The sequence below is a fragment of the Scatophagus argus genome, chromosome 1 (genome assembly GCF_020382885.2).
Source record: "Scatophagus argus isolate fScaArg1 chromosome 1, fScaArg1.pri, whole genome shotgun sequence".
NCBI lineage: Eukaryota > Metazoa > Chordata > Actinopteri > Scatophagidae > Scatophagus > Scatophagus argus.
The window spans coordinates 12,259,374-12,281,455 of record NC_058493.1 but is presented as its reverse complement, the minus strand read 5'-3'; the positions used below and the strand labels follow the sequence as shown (position 1 = coordinate 12,281,455).

Below are 22,082 nucleotides of genomic sequence, written 5' to 3'. Positions count from 1 at the left end.
CAGTCAAGTAGAAAAGAGCAAGTCCTGTGTAAGTGTAAACACATGAAGTGACTTGAAACTCACTGGTTTTAACATGAACATAGTATCCTCCACAGCACCAATGCTCATGGAGTGCTGGTAACAGTTTGCCATTACAGCACGCTGGACTAGAGGAATTACTCCAACTCAGGTAGCTGCCCTCACAGCAATGATGATGTGGTTTTTTAGTGTACAACAGCCCACTGCAGCAAACCTGACAGACATACAATCACACAAACATATGAGAGAATATGCAATAATAATAATAATAATAACAATAATAATAATAATAAACACAGAAATCCAACATCCACAGTGACAAAGGTGGAAACACGGTACAGTGGTCTGTAGACACTAACTTGAGGAGCCAGTATGCTGTATATTTAATTACAGACTCTAACACAGAAATACAGTTGTGACATTAGGACAGGAAATGAGCAAATTATCAGACAAATTCTATTCTACTGACAAGTGCATGAAACAGCCTGTGCATTGTACATGTCTCTTTTGTGCTGTAAACGTGTGCTTTTTTCAGTTACATGGATGGATTTTGCAGTACATAAGTATGTGTGTAGTTGTATAATTGCACATGTGAGCTTAATTGTTATTGTTTGTGTCACTGGGTGCTGTGGGGTTAAATGTATGGAGGGCAGTTTCACTGTGCTAACTTGGCTGGCATTCAATGACACAAGGATGGAAATGAATGCAGATGACAAGTTAATCTGTTTAGAGAAATTAATCACTGAGAGGATGACCATGCATCCCACGTACAAAGGATGTCTCAGAAGAAGAATTGTGAGAGTGTGTGTTTGTCTGCGGGTTTCTGTGCTTGTGTGTGTGTCTGAGGTCTGGTGAATAATATCCCGAGAGAGTACACAGCAACAATATATTCTGCACTTCAGATGAGCAGCAAAGCAAAGACCCTGGACTTCTATCATCTTCTAAACATTGCGATTGTTGTAAAATTAAAGTTTTAATGATTACTCCCTAAGTTCTAGTTAAAAGGAGAGAGGGGATTATAGCAGAAGGAAGACACAACAGATGCTCACCTGAATGTCAGGGTGGAAACAGGAAGTGCCACACACTCCATGACTGGCAGGACACTGCAAGTAAGAACATCTGAACCTTACACCACCTGCAACAGCTGACTCTTCCTCCACAGAGGATGTGACCCCTGTTGACCCAACGGCACATGACCTCAGGGTCCGTCTTAAGATCTCATAGCCCAGCATGATCCCACTGGGTCTTCCTGGACGGGACCAGTCCAGCCTCACGACCCTGAGAGAGAGAGCGAGAGAGAGAAAGAGAAAGAGAGATGGGTTTATGTTCTCCTTCACACTCCTTTCACACCACTGGCAGACACATGAAAACTCCGTCATACCCAAGCACACACTTGCATTCACGCATGGTTAATGGCTGACAAAGTTGAGTTACAGTGTCAGGGTGTGTGTATCTTTATACACTTCTCACTATTGATTTTCCTCCTCTTTATCTCTGACATCTTTGGCAGGGGGAAGACCTGTGTAGTAACACAGAGAGTTACAACTTCCACAGTCTCCCAGAGAGAAAACAGGCTGCAAATCACCACTTCCCCTGCAACTGCAAGATTTGCAATTTTGTGATTTAGGTCAAATGTGGCAAGCAGAGAGATTTTTAAGTATCATTAAATTTAACTGACTGCAAATAAAATGTCAGTTTGCCTTCATGTTTTATTAATTTTGAAAGCTGTTAAAAAGCAAATTCAACATAATCTGATTACATTACATTGTCAGAATACATTAGTTTGTGCTAAAATTTAGTATTTCAATCTGGATACTGAGGATGAATATGTGAAGCAATCACTGTATCGTCAAGGGCCACAGGTTAGTCTGCATTAATATAGTTGCAGACCATTTGTCCATAGAATCTGCTTTTAAAGTAATAAAAAACTAATAATGTTATATGTTATGAGTATATAGGTTACGAGCACTGAGTAAAATCTAGCTTTCATGCAGTCCTGTTGGACAGCTTGGTGCTGCATGCACAAGATACGCACACACAAAAGAGGGGCACCATTTACTCTGTTAGTGTCAGCTATTGATTCTGTCACATCAAAATTTTGTGCTGCCGATAAACATTAATGGTTACTACACTCAAATTAAAGGTGTAAAGTTTCATGAACCCGGAGCCATCCCGGAGGATGGTCTCAAAAAATAAACAATAAATATATAAATTCTAAGATCAATTCTATAAATCATATAATAAAGAATTTAATTAAAATGTACTGATTATTTACACATTCTTTCAATTATGACAAGTAATAGTATTACTATTATAAATTAAAAAACCCTAACCCCCAGATCTCAGTTCAAAGTTACGTACACGTCTTATTGTTCTTGTGTAAGTTAAGACCTTTAAGCGACAAGGACAAGCAATCAATAAAAGCACAAACATCATATATGATCCAGTGAAACATTTTATGCCAGTCACAACCGAATGTTTAAATGGAAAACTATGAAGACTTGAGGAATCGTTTCCTAGCATGCACCCAACGAGGCATTTTGTTTTGCGTAACGTAAAATGCTGTTCCACATGCTGTTCATGCTTTGGTTTTATGTTAACATGGGCTCTATGTTTACACATAAATCACATAAATCAGTAGAAATAAAGTCACCAGTTTCTGCCTGTGCTTTCAGGGAATTAAACATAAGGTTGAAGAAGAACTGAAAAATTATTTGCAGTATAACTCTGTTCTACCTGGGAGTGATCACTTGTGCATGTGGTGCAGCCAGGTCAGCAGGCAGGTCCTCCACGGTAGTTGTCTGAGTAACATTACTCCGCACACATGCATACACAGTACACACTTCCACCTGAAATACACAAACACAAAGCAGACAAAAACATGACGCACACTGTTGTGTGTTTGGGCAAGTCTGCTTTTGTTTGTGTGTGTGTGTGTGTGTGTGTGTGTGTACCTGAACACTGTACACAGTAAAAGGCAGCAGGTCCCCCAGCAGGTAGGACCCAGAGCTGTTGTCAACATTGCCGTGAAGATGGTCATTAACGTATATGTAGTAGCCAGTAACGGCTCCATTGGGTCGTAGAGGAGGGAGCCACAGCACACGTACTGTGCTGCTGTTAACTGGGACCACCTCTGGGGCTGACATCCCATCTGGCTCTGAGGATGTGAGTAAAGAGACACACAACTGTTTAATTCTTAAAATACAACAGAATGTTTTACAGCTTGAAGATTTGTAAACATATCTTTAAACACACACATGTGTTCTCAAATTAACATGCCAGATCTGATATGTGGACAACCTTTGCTATAGTAGCGATGCAAGAACAGAGTTGCCAAAATGGGATTGTGTTATTATTTTTCTGAGGCACATTCTCATACTTGTAATGCTTGTAATTTGCTTCCAAGTAAAAAATCTAAAGAAAATGTCCTTGAACACTGCTACATTAGTGATGATGAAGCCTGACTGATAAAGTCAGAAAAAATCATTGTGTGAGGTTATGTACTGTGACTATGAGGTCTCTAGTATGCACTACTGGCATTTGATATAGACATTATATAGACAATATCACACAGCCTGTACAGTACTGACACAGCGTGACAAACTATTCAGACATCCAGCAACACTTTATCTCTCATTTGAGAGGCGTATATACATACGTACGTGTGTGTGTGTGTGTGTGCATGTGTGTGAGACAGAAAGAGAGAGAGAGAGAAAACAGAGACAATATGTTGGGTTGCGTATAAGACAGGGCAACTGTGAGCTAGTGAGGGAGGGAGACCACCTGTGTGTCCACTGTGTGTGCAGTATTGCGTTGATAATGCTATCTAGTTGTAAATTAAATGTGGAGCAGTGGGCTTGGTTTAGATAAGTACACTGGCAGGAAATGAACTGGGTTAGCTTCTCTGAGTTGAGTGCATTTTCACTAAGAATAATAAACCGATTCTGTAGCAATCTTTCTCAGAAAGCTTCTAGCTTTCTGCATCAGGTTATGATCTTCTCTCTGTCTCTATCTCTTCACTCCCTCAATAAATTCTCTTTCAGCACATCCACAATGGACAAACTCCCCAACAAACACAGTCAAAAGGAAGTATTGAATGACAAACAAGACATAGTCTATGAACAAATAAGTCAAAGAGTGGAACAAGTCAAGATTGTTCACGTGTATGTTCAGTATGTTCTTCAAATGGAAACAGAAGTAAAATTGTGAGTTAAAAAAGTGAAAAAGAAAAGCAAACACGAAGGATATGAGAGATGGTATACGAGACAGGTAATCACACAGACTCAATCTATTATTCTAAGTGGAAATGCACTCAGCTAAGAGAATTTAACCCAATTCATTTGCTGCCAATGCACTTACCTAAACCCAACCTACTGCTCTACATTTCATTTACTGCAGGATGTCATTAACCGCGCAGTACTGCACACTGAGTCCCTTTCAGTCATACACACACATTTTTCTTGACAATTAGTCCTGATGTTAGCATTGCCCTATAGATTGGAGGCCATGTTAGGATGGTTGGTAGGGTTGAGCTGCATTTGTTAAAATATATTTGGCCTTGGTGTGTGTGTGTGTGTGTGTGTGTATGTGTGTGTGTGAGCGCACTGTTATGGCTGTAAAATAATGAAATTACCTCCAGAGCCCTCTCAGTTAAACGAGCCGTGCTTTGCCTTTAGCACCTAATGATTTTCTAATGTTTTTAATGCACTTTTTATTATACTGCTCAGATTAGAGAGAAAGAGAGAGGCCTCTGACATATGATTATACCGAAAAAGAAAGAGAATTGTGAGGGGGAGATCAGAGACAGAGAAATGGCCAGAAAGAGGGACTCAGAGGTGAACAGAGATAGAGAGAAAACAACAGATAGAGTGAGCGGCCTCTGACATATTGTTACATTGAACGATTTGAAAGATAACCCTTAAATGCTGAGAGACTGAGCAGAGAGAGGGAGGGAAATGTCTGCCCCGGCAGACTTTGGGCAAGAGGCACGTCACCAGTTCTTCACAGCTGAGGAACAGAGACAAACAAGCATTCACCCTCACATTCACACCTACGGGTAATTTAGAGTCACCAACCTAACCTAACCCGCATATCTTTGGACTGTGGGAGAAACCTGGAGGAAACACAAGCAGACACGGGGAGAACATGCAAACTCTACACAGGAAGGCCCTTCTTGCTGAGAGGTGACAGTGTTAATCATTGCACCACTCCATATTTCAAATAAACGAGGGCGTTTCCTATGAGACACAAACACTAGTCTCCTGGGTGAAAATCCTGCATTCGGCCCTTTTGTCTATACAGAATTATATAATATCGAAAATATTTTTTTATTAAAAGATAAAGGTTACATGATGTATTGTAACTGTATTGTAAAGTATAGTAATTATATCCTACACGAGACATTGCAAAAGCCTTGCTTGCTGTCTTGCTTGCATGTATAACTGTATGTGCAGTTTGCATGTCTGTGTGTATGTAGTGTCAACAAATACTTTATAACACTAAATCTCTCTCTCTCTCACACACACACACCCACATTTTGTATTGATTTCATTCCTCACTACATGAGGTGTATAACCTTTCCTGTGAAGCACCAGAGTTGCAGAGAAACGCACATTAACACAGATACCTCTGTTGGATGTACTGAATTTAGGTACTGTACATGACACATTCATAAATATGGCATAAATAACAGCTCCCACACAATTATCCCAAGTAAGAAGGCAAACTTTAGCTGATTTCTAATATCAGTTGTGGACCAAAAATTACACAAACCTCCATCCTCTGTAGTGACGTTAATTGTTGCCTTAGTTGTATTATGTGCTCCATTGGACACCTGTAATGATACCAGATATGTGGTACTGGGCCAAAGGTCACTTATCACAGTGCAGATGACCTCAGGAGGAAAAGCCAAGATTTGACTTGACTGGGCGGACTCGACTGTCACAAAGTAAGATTCCACCTCCCCCTGTAGGTCTTGCAGAGCTAAGAAAGACAAAAAAAAGAGAGAGAGAGAGAAGAGTGAGCAGTAATTTTGATTCTCTATTTTCAAGTTTTGGTGAATTGTCAAGTCACATAATTTTCAGAGAATACATGGCTATAGAAGACCTCTGCTGGGAAAGCAGTGTTGTCGGCTGTGTGTGGTTGGAGTGTATGTGTTTAAGAGAGAAGGTAATCTTACTGGGTTGTGTCCAGTTGACCCATACAGCAGTGTGATTGATGGCATGAGCTGAGAGAGACGGAGAGCAGTGGGGAACCCCTGCCATGGTCGTCGCCATAACGATCTCTCCTGAGGAGTAGCCCACGTCATTATACACCACCAACTGATACTGGTAACGGGTGAATCTGTTGACAGACAGTATTGATGTGTTCGATAAGAGGGTGCAGTACGTTTTACTGATGTTGCTGCGAAATATCTTCGAGATGCTAAATATAATGCGAGATGCTAACTATAAAAAGTAGTTCCTTCTATCAGTCATTCAATAACAGAAAAAAAACATAAAACAACAGTCAAGCTCCTGTAAATCAACCCTTGTTTGACAGAATTAAGAAAAATGGCAGATATGATGGTGATGCTCTGTTAGTGGATCATAATTTCAGTCACATCTGTTTGTTCACTTTAAAGTCACTGTTAGTTCTGATAACATTGTGTCTCTTATTAATTACATACAAATTACTTTCTCATAAAGTGCTTTCTAGCATCTCAATAAAAGAAAAAGCAAAAGAGAAAAGCAAAGTTAAAAGTGCTGACATGTTCAAAAGTTTGTCAGTGTACAACTTGAATAAAGCACAGTAGAGACACAAAACCGAAAAGAGTATACCCAGAGCCGTTTAGCAAGCATAGGGGAAAAAAATTGCTTCCACCAAGTGCCAAACTGAGATTAGGGGACGCTGTGTGAAAAACAATTTAATTCTTTGGGATATTTGCTTAATGTATCTTTGAGCGGTATTAAAAGATCGGCATCAGCGGCAGCTCGCCGATCGGCTCTGCACACACGGTTTGCTGCGGCGCCGGCGTTTGCTCTAGAGCTCATTTCAGTAATCTCACCTGCTTAGGCCTTTATCTTGGTAGAACAATTTGGTGCCGGAGTAAACATGGAGCCAGCGATGGAGATCTTCAGAGGGGGGAGGGGACACGGCTGTTACCGAGGGGACCGTGGCGATGGCCAGGGGCTGGTGGGTTTTACGTCTGAGCAACTTGTATCTGAAGGGGAAATTTGAATAACAGAAAACACACACAAACGCAGGCGGCTGGATGTTTAGGAATGCACTGACACACAGCACGTGTTCACAAATGCACCAATTTGAGCACACAAACAGCACGCAACCACACACCCAATATTCCAACTGACTCTCCTTATCACTCATTTCCCCCTCTTCTTCTGTTTTTCATCATCTCTATTCTTTTGCGTTCACTGTATCTCAACCCTCCCTCCCAACGCCCCTCCTTCTGTTGTTTTTTTTTCTGCAGGGTTTGTGTTTTCCTCTCCCCACAGTGATGCTAATTTCTGCTGTAATCAGAAGAGAAGGGCTTAATGCCGCCTTTTTAACCAACCCACTTAGACAAACACACAGAGCTGAGCAGAGCAGAACAGAGAGACGGGCTCATGCATTTTAATCGCCTGCCAGGAAAATGGACCTTTATTTTAGGCCTAATCTCCGACAGAAAAGAACAGGACAGAACAAAATGGACCAGAATGTGCATTAGGACCGAGAAAACACTGTTTAAAAAATGCACAACACTTAGCTCATTACCAGGGCACTCATGTTAGCAGCTTGTTAACGTGTTACTATCTGCATGTTTGCTTACATTTTTCAGCAACTACTTGAAAACCTCCAGAGTGAGTCTCTGAATAACAACCTGCAGTAGATTTGGTGTCTTGGCTACAGCTAATGAATAAAAACACAAGGTCTATTCAGATTATGTAAAGTTATGATGGTTAACAGGTTCACACATAACGTTGCTTCATAATGTTGTGGTTAGTGATTTTGGATGCATATTTGCCTATGCAGAACTTTTTCCAGCTGTCTCCCTCACTTTTCTTTCACTTGGTTAAATTCCTAAAACCATGGGAAGGTAACAGAAGAAATTTGTTTGATTCTGTGCATTCAGAAGCAGTTACTCAAGACCGACCTACAGTGGGAATGTTGACTGAATCATGTTGAGACTACTGCTGTGGATAGGTAAAACTGACCTGGATGCTGTGTACATTTTTTTTTTTTTTTTTTTTTTTTTACATTTTGTGATGTTTGTACTTTTACATGGTGTAAATTCTATGAATCATCATACTCAACTCAACTGCTCAATTATTTTCATGCTTTTGGCATTGTTGGTCACAAGCAAGTTAATTTTCATGTTGCCGAGAAAGAAAAATGAGAATTTTTCTATGTTGCTTCCTTGCAAATCAGAGTCTTACATATAAAAGTTCAACCAAAAGAAAGCAGCAATCCGTAATGTCATCTAAGCCTGGTGGTTGAAGTACTCACATATTGACCCACAACCTCATGGCTTCTGTGTAATATTGTTAGGATTGTGTATTTTTTGTTCTTCCTGTTTCCCTGTCTGTTTTTTACTTACCTTAGATTGTTTCTGAACACTTGCATTCACCTCCTGTCCTGTCTCTGCTCAGGATTCCTTGGAAGAGGACTTGTAAATTTGCACTTCCCTATCTACTTTGTAAATACTGTAAATAGTTATCTTCTGCATTCAGTGGACTTGGATTTTTGAGTATTTTGTTAAGTAAACTTGGAACCTTGCCTTTTAGCCTGGTGTCTGCATCTGCTTTTTGGGGTCTATTTTTGTGAACCTAACAAATATCCATGTTACCTGATGTTAGGTCCATTGGGCCTGCTTGGTGGTTGCCAGGAAATGGCCAGGAAAGACTCACTGACTGCCACTATAGACAGTGGTTGAAGGCCTCCAGGACTTGTGGATAATGTGGTGGCTGCAGTCGGCAGGCTTTCTGTACATCCTCCAACATGTCCACCACCCATGGCACATGCCAACACAGTGACACTGTAGTTTGTGTATGGAATGAGGTCCGTCACCATAACGCTGAGCTCAGAAGCATTTACACTGTGATGGAAGATGCTGGGTTCTGGGAGGCGGATCTCATAGCCATGGATTTCTCCATTGGGAATAAGAGGAGGGGACCATGTGACCTGAAAATATAAGCAAGTGAGTTTAAAGTTCGGGTTTTTCATTTAAAATATAGTATTCAGGAAAAACTAAAAGCCTGGTGGACTTGGTCCTTTCTAACTGTCTTGTCATTATCCCAGAAAGTCATCTCATTGGTTGCCTGGGCATTCTGAATGTTCTCGGCATGCTGGGGACAGCAGAAAGCTTTTAGATGGATGAACTACAGGAAGTCATAGCATAGTGTGGGCACATACGGTATGCACGTGTGCATGTGCAGAGCTTGCAGTGTGTGCTCATGCAAACACATATATATACATAAGAGTGTGAATCTACGTTGAGTGCCACCAGTGCTGCCTGTGTGCATGCATTGTCACCTGGATATGTGAGTGTGCAGAGACAGGACGGTCACTGTGTGTGCGTGTGTGTTTGTGTATGTGCGCACGCGCACTCAACTCTACTGTGCGGAAAGATAACCTGACTTTGACTTGAGTAGAAGATTCCTTTCATCAAATTTAGAACAGGGCACACACGAACACACAAACACGCGCACATGCACAAACACCATGCTAAAATAATGAAAACGGCTGGTAATGGAATTGCTGCATGCAAAAACAAAAGCTTGCTGTTGTTGAGCACTGCATCTGATTTGGAAACAGTTCAGTCTGTCAGCATTTCATAGTGAAGATGAAGGTAACTGGCACGCACGCAAACGCACACACACTCTGCTACACACACCTTTAAATGTTTGAATTTTAAAGGTATATATGATAAATCATTCGTTTGAAACAATTGTGCACATATGAAAGTGCACGGGCACACACATAGACACACACATATGTTCATGTATTGTGAGCTCTAAAACACTTATGCATAGAAACCGTCGTGTACAGTAATTGATCAGTTCACAGCTTGTTGAGACTTAAGAGTTAAGTGATTAAGTGGTCAGTGTTGATGAGAGTATTATGAATGAACGTCAAGAATAATTATTTCCCATGCAACCTTGATATTCATTTAACAAGTGACACTGTGAGGTGATACAGGAGACACGCACACACACATGCACACTCTGAGCCACACATACACAACCACATATGGGCAGGGTCATGTTGAGTTAGGGAGCTCATTTCCCAAAGTGCGTGTTGGGTATGCTTTGTGATGGAAGTCATTTACAGATTGAATAGCCTGATGTAATCTGGAGATGGTGAAGACAGCAGAGACCCTGGGCTGACACAGACCATTGGGGCTAAGGCCAGTACAGCATGTGTGTGTGTTTGTAAATGTGTTTATGTGTATATGAGTGACAGAGAGAGAGAGGGAGAGACAGATGATAAAGTTGGTAGTGAAAGAGAATAGGTGTGTGTGTAAGAATATGGAGCATGTGTGTGTGCCTTTGTACATCTATGCTATTATAATCAGAAAAAAGGCACTGACAGAGTGCCAACATTTGCAGCTGATGATACAGTTCTACAATTTATTTGTCCAAGCATTAGCTACTTGCATATTAATGTACATTTAGATTGTGATCCTACAAACAAACAAAAAACTCAAAAATGTTGGAATAAAGTCCCAAATCTTCCCCCAAGTGATCTCATTTTGCTTTACTGCATAGATCTGTTTTGACCATAGTTCAATACAACAATCAATGTGTTGATCTTCATCCCTCACTGCATCACACTCACATCACAAACTATTCAGCTCACAGCCTAATAGGAGAACATTAACTGTGAATAACAGAGATGCCAAGTAAACAGCAGAAAAGCAGGCATTAAGTTGACTTTATCTGTGCCCTGATTTACTGACCAAGTGTGTCACAATATAAAAAGAAGGCTGGAAAAAAAAAGAAAAAAAACCCCAACATGGGATAAAGGGAAAGAGTAAGTACCTCAATGAGCAAGAAGTCACATGAAAAAAAAGAAACAATTTAGAGAATGAAGGAAGATACTCAAAATCCTGTCTGTGTTGTCAAGGTCAATTGGTACCCAGGAAACATCCTGCCTGTCTGTCCAATTAGCAACAACCAGGAAGGAACAGTTTCCTTCTCGGACCTGTGACCCCTAAAGCTGTGCTGCTGCAAAGATGACAGGGGCGGTTCTGAAATGATGACAGGCATTAGCATTTTTCTGCAGTTAGCATTAGTGCAGGGCTGTTGAGTGCATGCATGTGTGTGTGCATGCATACAACATTGTTTCAGCAGCTTTCACTGATAGGCCTTGATGTGGGATTAGCAAGTAGTGGAACTTAACTCTGGCCCCTCCTTCAAAATGGCCGACAGGAAGGAAGCTGCCTCAGACAGGGTCACAGCCCCTCCCATTTTCTGAAGGGGACCTTGAGTTGAATGTTTTTCTTTCTCATTAAATCCCAAGACGAAGAGACAGAAGAAACAGTGTGACATTCATTTGTCTTTTATACTCAGAGTGCCTGGAGAGATTCCCAATGAAGCTACATCGTATTTTTGTGTATTATAAACTTTTTAAATTCTCCAGCTACAGAATGAGTTGAATGAAATGGGCAATATTTTATTGACAATTTGTGTGGTATCTCAGAGCTCTCATACACTCACTTTACTGAATCTGTGAGAGATCAGCTGAAAAAGGAAGCCCATACCTGAAGTGACTCTGACCCCAAGACCTTCACCCTCGGTGGACTGAGACCTGCTGGCCGAGAGGGTCTGGTGGTGATACTGACCCAGGGTCCTGCAACAATCCATAACTTATGTCCATGTAAGGTAAGTCCATAACATTATGTGATTAAAAATGCTATACTGTAAAACAACAAAAGGGGGTTTCACACTGTCTTTAGTCCAGGATTAAAAGCATTCTATGAACTTTCTTGGCCCTAGGCTAAGAACACTGTCTCACTGGCGCAATCCCGTTTTGACATTCCAAAGTGGACGAACCCTGACTTTATCTTTTCTGGCCCTGCTCTGGAGCCGAGTTAGCTCTGAGTTTGCAGAGTCATCCCCTGAAAATCGACTAAACACAGGGCTCGGAGGTGCCAGTGTGAAACAGGGCTTAAGTAAACAAGAGTAGTCACTTGTCATTCTTGAATATAAACATTAATAATGCATTCCACCAGACTTGTAATCCAGGACTAGTTGAAAAGCAGAATGAATTGCACAGCCCTGGTTCAACTTTTGACAAGAATATGCAGTGTGAAAAACCCTAAAGAGAGGAAGTTTTCACCCTTAAGCCTGTGTGAAATTTGATGGACTAGTGCAAAATGCAACACATTGCGATCAGACTGGATTCATTTTCAGTGATGACAATTATTATGGCCTTACCTGTGGTGTTGCCAGCCTGATTACGGAGCACAAGTCGATACTGGTAAGTAGTCCAGGGACTGAGGGCCGAGGAAGAGTCCAAGAAGGAAAGAGGATAAGGGTCCGCTGGGAGTTGACCCACTGTGGAGACTTGTTTGGTCCCAGCAACTCTGCGCTCTATCAGCCATCTCCACCCAGCACAAGATAAAATGGAATTTATCTATAAACATTAGTGTAACAGAGGGACTGAAGTGTACGCGTGTGATCATCTCTCACCGCTCCAGTGGTCCATTGCTCCACTCTGGTGCACCCCAGGACAAAAGAACAGAGGTGGGGGTGTCAGAGTAAAGGTGAGGTGCAGGAACCCCTTCAGGAGGAGCTGGGAGGGTACGAAAATTCAGAGACATCCCAGACAGCGTACAACCCACACCAGTGCACGCCTCCACCTAGAAGTTACAGAACAGTTTCGTTTCGTTGAGTCAGCAAGTTACCAGTCAATAATGAACAGTGTAGATAACAGTGTAATAACGTGACTGGAAACGTGAGTATTCCATTCCTAATAAAAAGAGTACTGAAAGATCATCAGAAAGGAAAAAGGCAATTTTATGTTTAATTTTGACACTATTTACATGTATTGGTATGTAATAAAACGTTTAAACTATCACGCTGCATGGTACAGTACTGATTTCTACCATAGTGACATGCTAATGTATTGTACCTGGAGGCTGTAGGTCTGGTATGGCACTAGGTCGAGGAAAGTATAGCTCGTGGTGTTCCCAGGAACAGTGACAGATAAAGGGGGTGAACTTGAATCTGAAGCTGCACTAAAGAAACCAGACATGGGGCTGTAATAGGAGTCCTGTTTAAAATTAGGCTCAACATTAGAGCTGGTTGTAGTGTATGGGTGGAATGAGATGGAACTGCGGCCTTGGCTTGTATTGCTTCCATGAATGGACCCCATCTGGTCGTCTTCTGCGATAGCAGGCTTCAAGCTAGAGAAAGTGTTAGGGAGGAGGTTGGATCTAGGGCCTGAGGGGGTGAGACTGGATGTTGCTGAGTTGAGATATGCATTCTCAGTGTTGGGCAGTAGGCTTTGGTTTGGACCTGAGCTGGAGGGGAGGGCTGTGCTGGTGCAGGACACTGAGTTGGGACAAAGAAAAAGAGTATAATTGGTGATAACACCATTTGGTCGAAAGGGAGGAACCCAGCTTATTGTTACACTTCGATGATGGAGCCCTGACACAGATGTAGTGTTCACTGGTCCTGGACCTGCAGGTAAAGAGAAATAAATAAATAAAATACAGGAAGGAAATTTCTGAAGAAAAACAAGATATAAATATACTCTGTGTGTGTGCTTACAAATGAGTGAGAGGAAAGAGGAGGAGGAGGATTTGTTCTGAAGAATTATTTGACAAGCAACATCAAGAATGACATCAGAAGGACAAAGAGTGATTTTGCCATCCCTATCCAAGGGATTAACACGGAAATGCTCTTTCTCTCTCAATTTCTCCCCCAGAGCAAACCAAGATTGTATTTATGGATTTATGCAGCACTTGTGCCTGGTTGAGAGTGAGTGTAGGCCAAGCTGGACTGCTAGAAACATTGTAACCAACTTTGCACTGGCATTGCTCTTCTGTGCACAAGTACATATACATGACAAGCGCATAAATGCACTCAAACATATTCGTATGAGCCATAATTTAGTAATTACAATATATTCAAGTGATGTGCATTATGAGTTTGATAAATAAGTTTACATAAAAAAATCTAAACTGAGAAGAACTTTCAGTGTTTACTATGCTTCAGGTCAGGAGACCAAACTGACTGCAAGCACATCACAACACACTGTTTTGAGGAAAAACAGGTGTGGGCTCTACTGTGTATTCATGTCCACTGCCATTCTCAACCCCTGGATGTGCCTTCAAGCCCAGAGGGCAAAATGATCCTCAGAAGTATTAGATGTATGCAGGCCGACATAGATGTCCATGCACGGATAAGAACCTGCACAAGGCTAGTCAGAGGGATATTTCACTGCATGGTAGCTCATTTGAAGGTAATAGCCCCTCCCCCTTCCTCTCCTGGCATTTACATCCCACTGTACGGCTCTATAATGGACACACAGAGATGCATGTCCATAGACACAGACACACACACATACACAAACACACACACCACACCCACAGTGATGCAGTATAGCAGTAATGGTGCTGTGTGAAGGGCAAGCAGATCAAGGTGACTGAGCGGACTGAGGGAGCGTGCTGCGTCGCTAAGTGCTACCGCTAACTGCTAACGGCTTTCCCAGATGGCGGTGTGTGTGTGTGTGTGTGTGTGTGTGTGTAAAAGAGAAAGACAGAGAGAGAGAGAGATAGACAGACAGATGATGAGCAGTTGGGAGTATACATACACAAATCTATGAGCAATAAAGTGTGTAAGCATGTATATGTGTATGACAGCATGCGTGCACAAAAGACAGCAGCTGTGTAAAAATGTGTGTATTTTGCAGACAATCTGCTGATCAGCTTTACTTCACATGGAGTCAGGTGCCAACGAGCACTCAGTGTTTGTTCCAGGAAGTCCCCCTTGTTTTACACAGCCTTATTTAATCAATAAATCCTGATATTTTCAAATTTGCCAGAAAAAAATTGTGTGGAGAAATTTAATGATGAACTCCAAGGCAGATCATAAGTAAAGCAACAGATACATTAAGGTGGCAGCCATTCAGTCCCTCTCTCTCTCTCTCTCTCTCTCTTACTCGCGTACGCACACACACACACACACACACACACACACACACACACACACACACACTTTTCTTTCTTCCTTTTTCTGTCTTTCACACAAACAACAGTATAACTATGGCGATGTAAAGCCTGGCTGATCTCACACATGTCAAATGTTCCCCCCATATATCCATCTTTCCTTCTATCTACATCTCTTGTTCCGTCTGTCTGTCTTGTCTTTCTTCACTTTTCCTTTCTCTGACCCCTTCCTTCCCGTAACCCCACCACCTCTCTCTCATTTTCTTCTGTCTCTCTCTGTTACACGTGCTTTGTGCAGTGGTCTCTCTCCCTCTCTCTCCCTCTCTCTGGTCTCCCTGCTAAATAAACAATGCAGAGAGTTGACCTTTCAGGTTAACAGGTTTTTATGCTAGCTCTACTCAGCACTCACACTGATTCAATTACCACCAAAAGGTCCACTGAACCCCTGGAATAACCAAGGAGCCCGTTTCCCTGTCTGACTATGTGCATATCTGGTGGCTTCTCGCCGTGCCTCACTGCGCTCTGGTTTGTCTTTGTGGAGGGATGGGTGTCGGTCTACCTGTTTGTCCAATTAGACATTCTGTATATTTCTGACTGTTTGTCTATATTCCTGTCTGCCTTACTGTATTTATCTCTTTGTTTCGGATCAAAATGTTTGTTTTTCGTCCTACAACAGACGTGTGCACAAAGAGAAAGACAGACAGATCAAGGTTAGAAAACCCTCAAATTTAAATAATTTTAGCACAAATAACAATCCAGTCACCTTGCTCTAACCACCCCAAAATAACCTCTGTTATCACCCCTCATTCCTCCCCCCTTCCTCTAAGTGTTGAGTGTTATTTAGGCTTTACTGGCGCGTGTAAAATTCTGCAATTTGAAGGGCTGTTAAGTTTTTCAATTGAAATTTTCATTTAAGATGCAGGTGATGCTTTTTCCCTTTTTTTTATTTTACTGACGCTTTACTGCTCTCTGGATAAAAGAGAACGAGTGCTGAGGGAATGGCAGCAACCCCTCTTTCTCTCTTTCTCTCTCTCTCCCTGACTCTTTATCTCTCTCTCTCTCTTGCTTCCTGCTCACTTGTCTCTTTCTCATTCTCTTGTCCTCCCTTTTCCAAGTGCTCTTTCTTTGCCTTGTCTTCCACTCACTCCTACCTCTCTGTTCCCCATTCCCTCCTTCTTTTAACTCTCGCTTCATCCATCCCTCCACACCTCCCTCCTTTACTCCTCCCTTCTCCAGTAAAAAACAGTAGCAGAAGGCTAAAACAGGAGTGTGGGGCCGCCAAGCCTTAAATCACATTTATAAGGATTTGGTTAGCATAGTAATAACACAATCAACTGACAAGGGCTAGGAGAGGGGGAGGGAGGAAGGAGTGTGTGTGTGTGTGTGTGTGTGTGTATGAGTGTGTGTGGATGTAAACATGAAATGTAGCTTCTTGTGCATATTTGTGTGTGTGCGTGTGTGTGTGTGTTCATGTAGCTACAGGCCCACGTAGATTTAAGTGTGTACATCTGTGTGTATCCATGTGAAGAGAAGAGGAAGGGTATTATTTTTAGTTTCATGCAGGGTCCTGTGCACACGTGTGTGTGTGTGTGTGTCTGACTGGGCTTTTGAAGGTGAGCCGAGGCTCTGAGGAGTCATAATGAGGACAAACGCTGAGCCTTACTGTAATCAAGATGCTTACGACATGGTGTCAAAACGTGACAAGCAATACGGTGAGAATTTACATTGCACTTCATATCTTTACTTTTTCTACAGATTATTTAATGTCACTGCTGCTTTAAGCGACACTGAGGAGGCAGTGAGAAAGAGGATGATGCATGACCAAGGTCATGAGCTTGATTTGTATCCATAACATCATGAGTATATGAGATATACATTAGCCTTTAAGTAACTATGACCGTCACGATACCTGAAATGTCAGTCATTCAAAATATCCTTTTCAAACGCTATTTGGAGTGATTTACTTAATTCCTGGTAACCTTCTGATGTATTCATGTAGTAAGGAAAGGGAACAAAAAAGCTGTAAAGTAATATATGACCTTTAAAATATAATGTGAAAATATTTTGGTGTGTCAACTTATTCATATCAGTGGAACTAACTGCTAAATAAATTCTAAAAAAAATTACACTAAAAATTACAAAAGCTATACTTCACCATGTGACTGCTGAGTGATCACAGTTTTTAATTTGGAGAGCTGTATATTGTCCCATTGGTTTCTGACACTATATTTACAGGAAAAAACAAAATACAACATGTAAACACATGTTCAAGTAATAAGTATGTAATAGTGGACATAAAATATTCTAGTTATCTCCGATAGGCAAAATAACAATGGGATTGTGCTTCCACTGCTTCACCACTTCTTTGGGACAGCTAACTGAACGGACACAGACCAGTGCAGAACAAGGTAGAGTATTATTTTATTAATGCAGTCACTCATTCATTAAATAACATGAATTCTTTGTGTTCTGTCATTAACTCTAACCTCATTTCTGTCACATTTTTCTCCTCCACACGTGTCTCCCTCACTCTCTGCTTTAAGTTCAATTAGGTACAACAGTGCTTCTTTAATGTTCTCTGTGTCCCTCTCTCTGTCTCACACACACACACGCACACACACACACACACACACACACTTATTTCCTAAGACTGCTTGGCTAAGATCATTTTGTCAAAACGGTGCTTTATTCATACTCTCTATAACATTCCATAACACACATACACACATCTCCTCACACACACACACACACACACACACACACACACACGGACACATACTCTCTCTCTCTTAGATCACTTAGCTAGTGTGAACATGGGAGTAGACAGAGAAAAGGGAGCTGTCCAACACGGCTCGAGTTTATGTTCACAGGAGCCGTCTGTCTGTTCTGCAGCTGCAGGAATTCATAGGGACCAAATTACATTAAAAAGATGGATATAAAACTTTAATGGAATGATAAAAAGGCAAGGAGGAAGCGTGGGTCTCTCTTTTTCTCTGTTCTGTCATTAGCCTTCTCTTTTCTTCTCTTCCTCTTTTTCCCCTCAATTCCTCATTTCACCTTTTTTCCCCCTGCATTTTTTCTCACCATTTCTTGTCCTCTTTCTCCCCCCTCCCACCCCTCCCCTTCTCTCCCTCTCGTAAATACTTAAGGACTAGTCTGTCTAGCAGCAGAGGTGAAATCCACTCTGAAAAGACGGAAAGAAAGACAGAGTTGGAAAAACAGTGAGATCGGAGAGGTGTGACAAAAGGAGAAAGACAGAGGAAAAAGAAAAATACCAAAAATGTTGAGTTGAAATAGAGGGAGAGATAAAAAGAGAGGAAAGGGACAAAAGTAATGAGGTAAATTCATACTGAAATCCATATTGTAATGAAGGTCCATGTTAACATACAGTTTTCTAACAAAGCAGTACACTATAAAAATGAACATGCATATTAAGAGCTACAGAGTCACTCAAACATGCGTATGTTTGTTGTGTTGGATTTTGTACACGTATGTTCAGGTTAAAATTTTACTTTCCCCCAATAGTAAGAGTGAATACTCTTACTACTGGTGGTCCATACCTACTCTGTATGGACCCTGCTGACCAAAGACAGCCTTACTATACATACAATCACACTGAATGAAATGTAAAAGTGCTTGCTAAGGTTGTCATCTTTTGAAGCATGTGGGAGAAAAGATTAGGAGGGGAATGCAGCCTTTCCTGTCACTGCCAAAATGACGAGAGGATGGGTTTATGGTGACAAATTACACAGCAGTGTTAGGAAAATCCAATCTGGCCGCACTTGGCTTTCTCCCATCATGGGTTTAAACCCCTCTGTCATTAAAAGCTTCCATACCAATCATGTTTCCATTATTATGTTAAAAGATTTTTTTAAAATTGAGATTTAAAATGATTGGACATTTTCACATTTCAACAATAGTATGCACTATATTGTTTCCATGCATCGATGTAAGACTCAATTATAATATGTGAGTAATTTATTGAGATAAGTTAAACATACACATATAAAATATAATTATTAGTAAGTCAGGTTAAGCATCCTATGTTGTTTTTGTAAACTCCCAGTTCAACCCTGTCAGTCTGTGTGTGTGTGTGTGTGTTTGTGCTGTCGGAGAGGAGTTTGTCAGCATGAAACTTCATGGCTGTGCGTTATAGCTTGTGAGCGTGAGGAGATGTGTGATTGATAAGGAGGACAAGCATGTGTGTGTATGACACATGTTCTCAGTGTGCGTGTGTGTGTGTGTGTGTGTGTCTGAAAAGAGGTAAAGAGAGGGATGGAGGTTTGAATGATGGGGTACAGTGTGACCGAATGGACACATCTATTACAGTCCACACACCATGCACACACAAACACACATGTAGAGGTAGCCTCACACACGTTTTCACTCTCACTCTCAAACACATACGTGTACATACAATCACACACATAATTCACCTTATCTATAATTGTTTAAAAGCTCAGTCCCTGGTTGACAGAGAGAGAGAGAGAGAGAGAGAGAGAGAGAGAGAGAGAGAGAGAGAGAGAGAGGGAGAGAGAGTATGTGTGTGTGTGTGTTTTTGCTAAAAAGGAATTTAACATCTAAACAGTAATGAGAAAAACATGGGGGCATAATTTAATGCATCCTAAATGTTTGCAGTTGTGTGTGTGTGAATCAGTAAGTGAAACAGCATACATGTGTACATACATATTTCTGAGTGTGCAAATGTGCATGTATCCAGTGTATGCAAATCTCAGCTGCTTAATGATAATGTATGTGATAATAGCGTGGTACTAATTAATTTATAACTTTGCACTGAGGAGGCTGTTCCAGTGGCTAATATGATTCTATTACAGCAATTAGCCCACAATGACACCGGCTAGGTCACTCGCACACAGACACACACCATACAGTCTGCAAATCTCACCCTGTCAGCGTGTGTCACCCTATCTTGATTGTGCCCATGCTTCCACTACCCTCTTTTTATATGCTCTCTTCCTTATTGCCTTAATCATATTGACTGTCACCAAGAACTTAATACACTTTTAAAAAACAAAAACCATAGAGACTTTCAGAGAATAAAAGCACTGGGCAGAGGCTAACACCACAGGCCATATGCTTAATGTGTGTGGCCATTGTTCTGACCGTCACCTAAATTCAAGAGATCTGTCAGGCTCATTGAGTTTAACTTTGACTCAGCACCACTGACGGCCAACTGACAGCAGAGGCCAACTAAGAACCAGCTGCTGCCAGCCACCTGCCAGCCAGTCACTTGCAAAACTCGACTGGACTGCTGACATAAGCACCCAGGCAGCAGAATTCAGTATGTAAAAATGATGCCAACAGCCATAGCCAACAGGTAGCCTACAGAACAGCGGTACAGTGTTTATCAACAACAACTTATTTCAGGAGTATCAGTGGAAACATTTATGTCTTGTGTCTTTGATGAGCATGTGCACTTACGGTCCTCGGCGGTGAGCAGGGTTGCCCAGGGGCTGACTGTCTGTCCGTGTGTGTGCGAAACCACCACTCTGAACGCGTACTGTGTGTACGGCGACAGGCCCTCTACGTGATAAGAAAAGGTGTCTGTTGCATTTTCCAGAAGCCTAGAAGTTGATGGACACAAACATTAATACATTAACTGATACACATTTTGAAACTGGTCAAATGTGCTATGCTGTATTCATACATATACACCGTACATGTGTGCCCAAGCAAGTGTTGAAGAAATTGTCACTTCTCATCATTCAGCAAAACCTGCATTGACCATTGATATGGATGACATTTGTCCTAGCCAGAATGATTTTTGGTATGCTATATTATTCTAATTATTATTATTATTTAACATTCAGAAAAACGCGTAATTTCTAGCCCAGATTTCCAGATTTACCCACCATCTCTTGTTTTGCTCTTTAATGCCTGAGATCCAGAGATTCAGCACTGCACAGCTCCCCAGAATGCCTTTTCTGTAGTAGCAGTTTCTGTGGTCAGCTGATATATTGTCTATGTAGTGCATAGTGATTACCATAGTTACACCAGCATTTGCTAGCCAGACAGTTTAACTGCCTGTTCCTGTTTAACAAAATTTAAACAGAAATCAGACCTGTACTTCTTGTTGAAAACACAGACTAACCAGCTTTTGCACATTTATGCCCCCATAGGTTATATGAGGCAGCCATTCTTGATTAAACTGTGTAGGAATCTTGAGTCACATTTGAAAGAAGAGGAAATAAAAAGAACCACAAAGAAGTTATTTAACTGCTCAGAAGGAGAAGATTACCAGCACACAACGGCTTTGTACTGAACATTTTATGCATGAATGCAGTGAGTCTATTTTTCTGTTTTTTCAGGAAATGGAAAAATCAAATGTTTCTCGAACATTCAATGCTTATCTTATTTTAAGAAAATAACATGTCTTTGTTTTGTGTATTATACTGTGTTCTTTCTAAATTATTTTTAGTTTAAGTGTAATCTTGTAAAGGTGTCAAGAGACAAGTTTCATTTGGACACTAAATGGGGACTGTCTATGTACAATATTTTCATGGGTTTTCATCAGATTCTCATGTCATATAATCATACAAAGGAATGTAGGACAAAGTAAAAGAATATTGTCATAAATGAGGGACCGTTGACCATTTAGCATCAGATGGATAGAAGGGATGAATGAATGAATAAATCAGAGAACAATGAGATTTCCATAGCAGAGGAGGAGGAGGGCATGGCTGTCTGATATATAATACATGTAGCTAGTCATTTATTTATTACCACAGAATGAGAGCCTCCTCTTCTTGGATTAAATTGCAATTTGTTGTCAGGAAGCATGTAATGAATACATATCAGATGCACACCCTCTCTCTCTTTTTCACATTTTTCTCTACTTCTCTCACTCCCTCTGCCCTGCTCTTTGATATTTTTTGTCTTTTTGACTCTA

General features: G+C 41.2%; 1 protein-coding gene across 1 annotated transcript in view; it reads right to left on the bottom strand.

The window, feature by feature from the left end:
* Positions 1-22,082, bottom strand: part of ush2a (Usher syndrome 2A (autosomal recessive, mild)) — a 184,653-nt gene that overhangs the window by 64,803 nt on the left and 97,768 nt on the right. The window contains exons 49-61 of the mRNA XM_046383631.1: positions 20,615-20,757; positions 13,132-13,682; positions 12,690-12,859; positions 12,435-12,601; positions 11,759-11,847; positions 8,843-9,177; positions 7,064-7,219; positions 6,197-6,360; positions 5,791-6,000; positions 2,973-3,175; positions 2,755-2,867; positions 1,068-1,296; positions 64-232 (exon numbers count right to left, since the gene is read on the bottom strand). Of these exons, the coding sequence (XP_046239587.1) occupies positions 64-232; positions 1,068-1,296; positions 2,755-2,867; positions 2,973-3,175; positions 5,791-6,000; positions 6,197-6,360; positions 7,064-7,219; positions 8,843-9,177; positions 11,759-11,847; positions 12,435-12,601; positions 12,690-12,859; positions 13,132-13,682; positions 20,615-20,757 (2,699 nt within the window). The remainder of the gene's footprint in view (positions 1-63; positions 233-1,067; positions 1,297-2,754; positions 2,868-2,972; positions 3,176-5,790; positions 6,001-6,196; positions 6,361-7,063; positions 7,220-8,842; positions 9,178-11,758; positions 11,848-12,434; positions 12,602-12,689; positions 12,860-13,131; positions 13,683-20,614; positions 20,758-22,082) is intronic.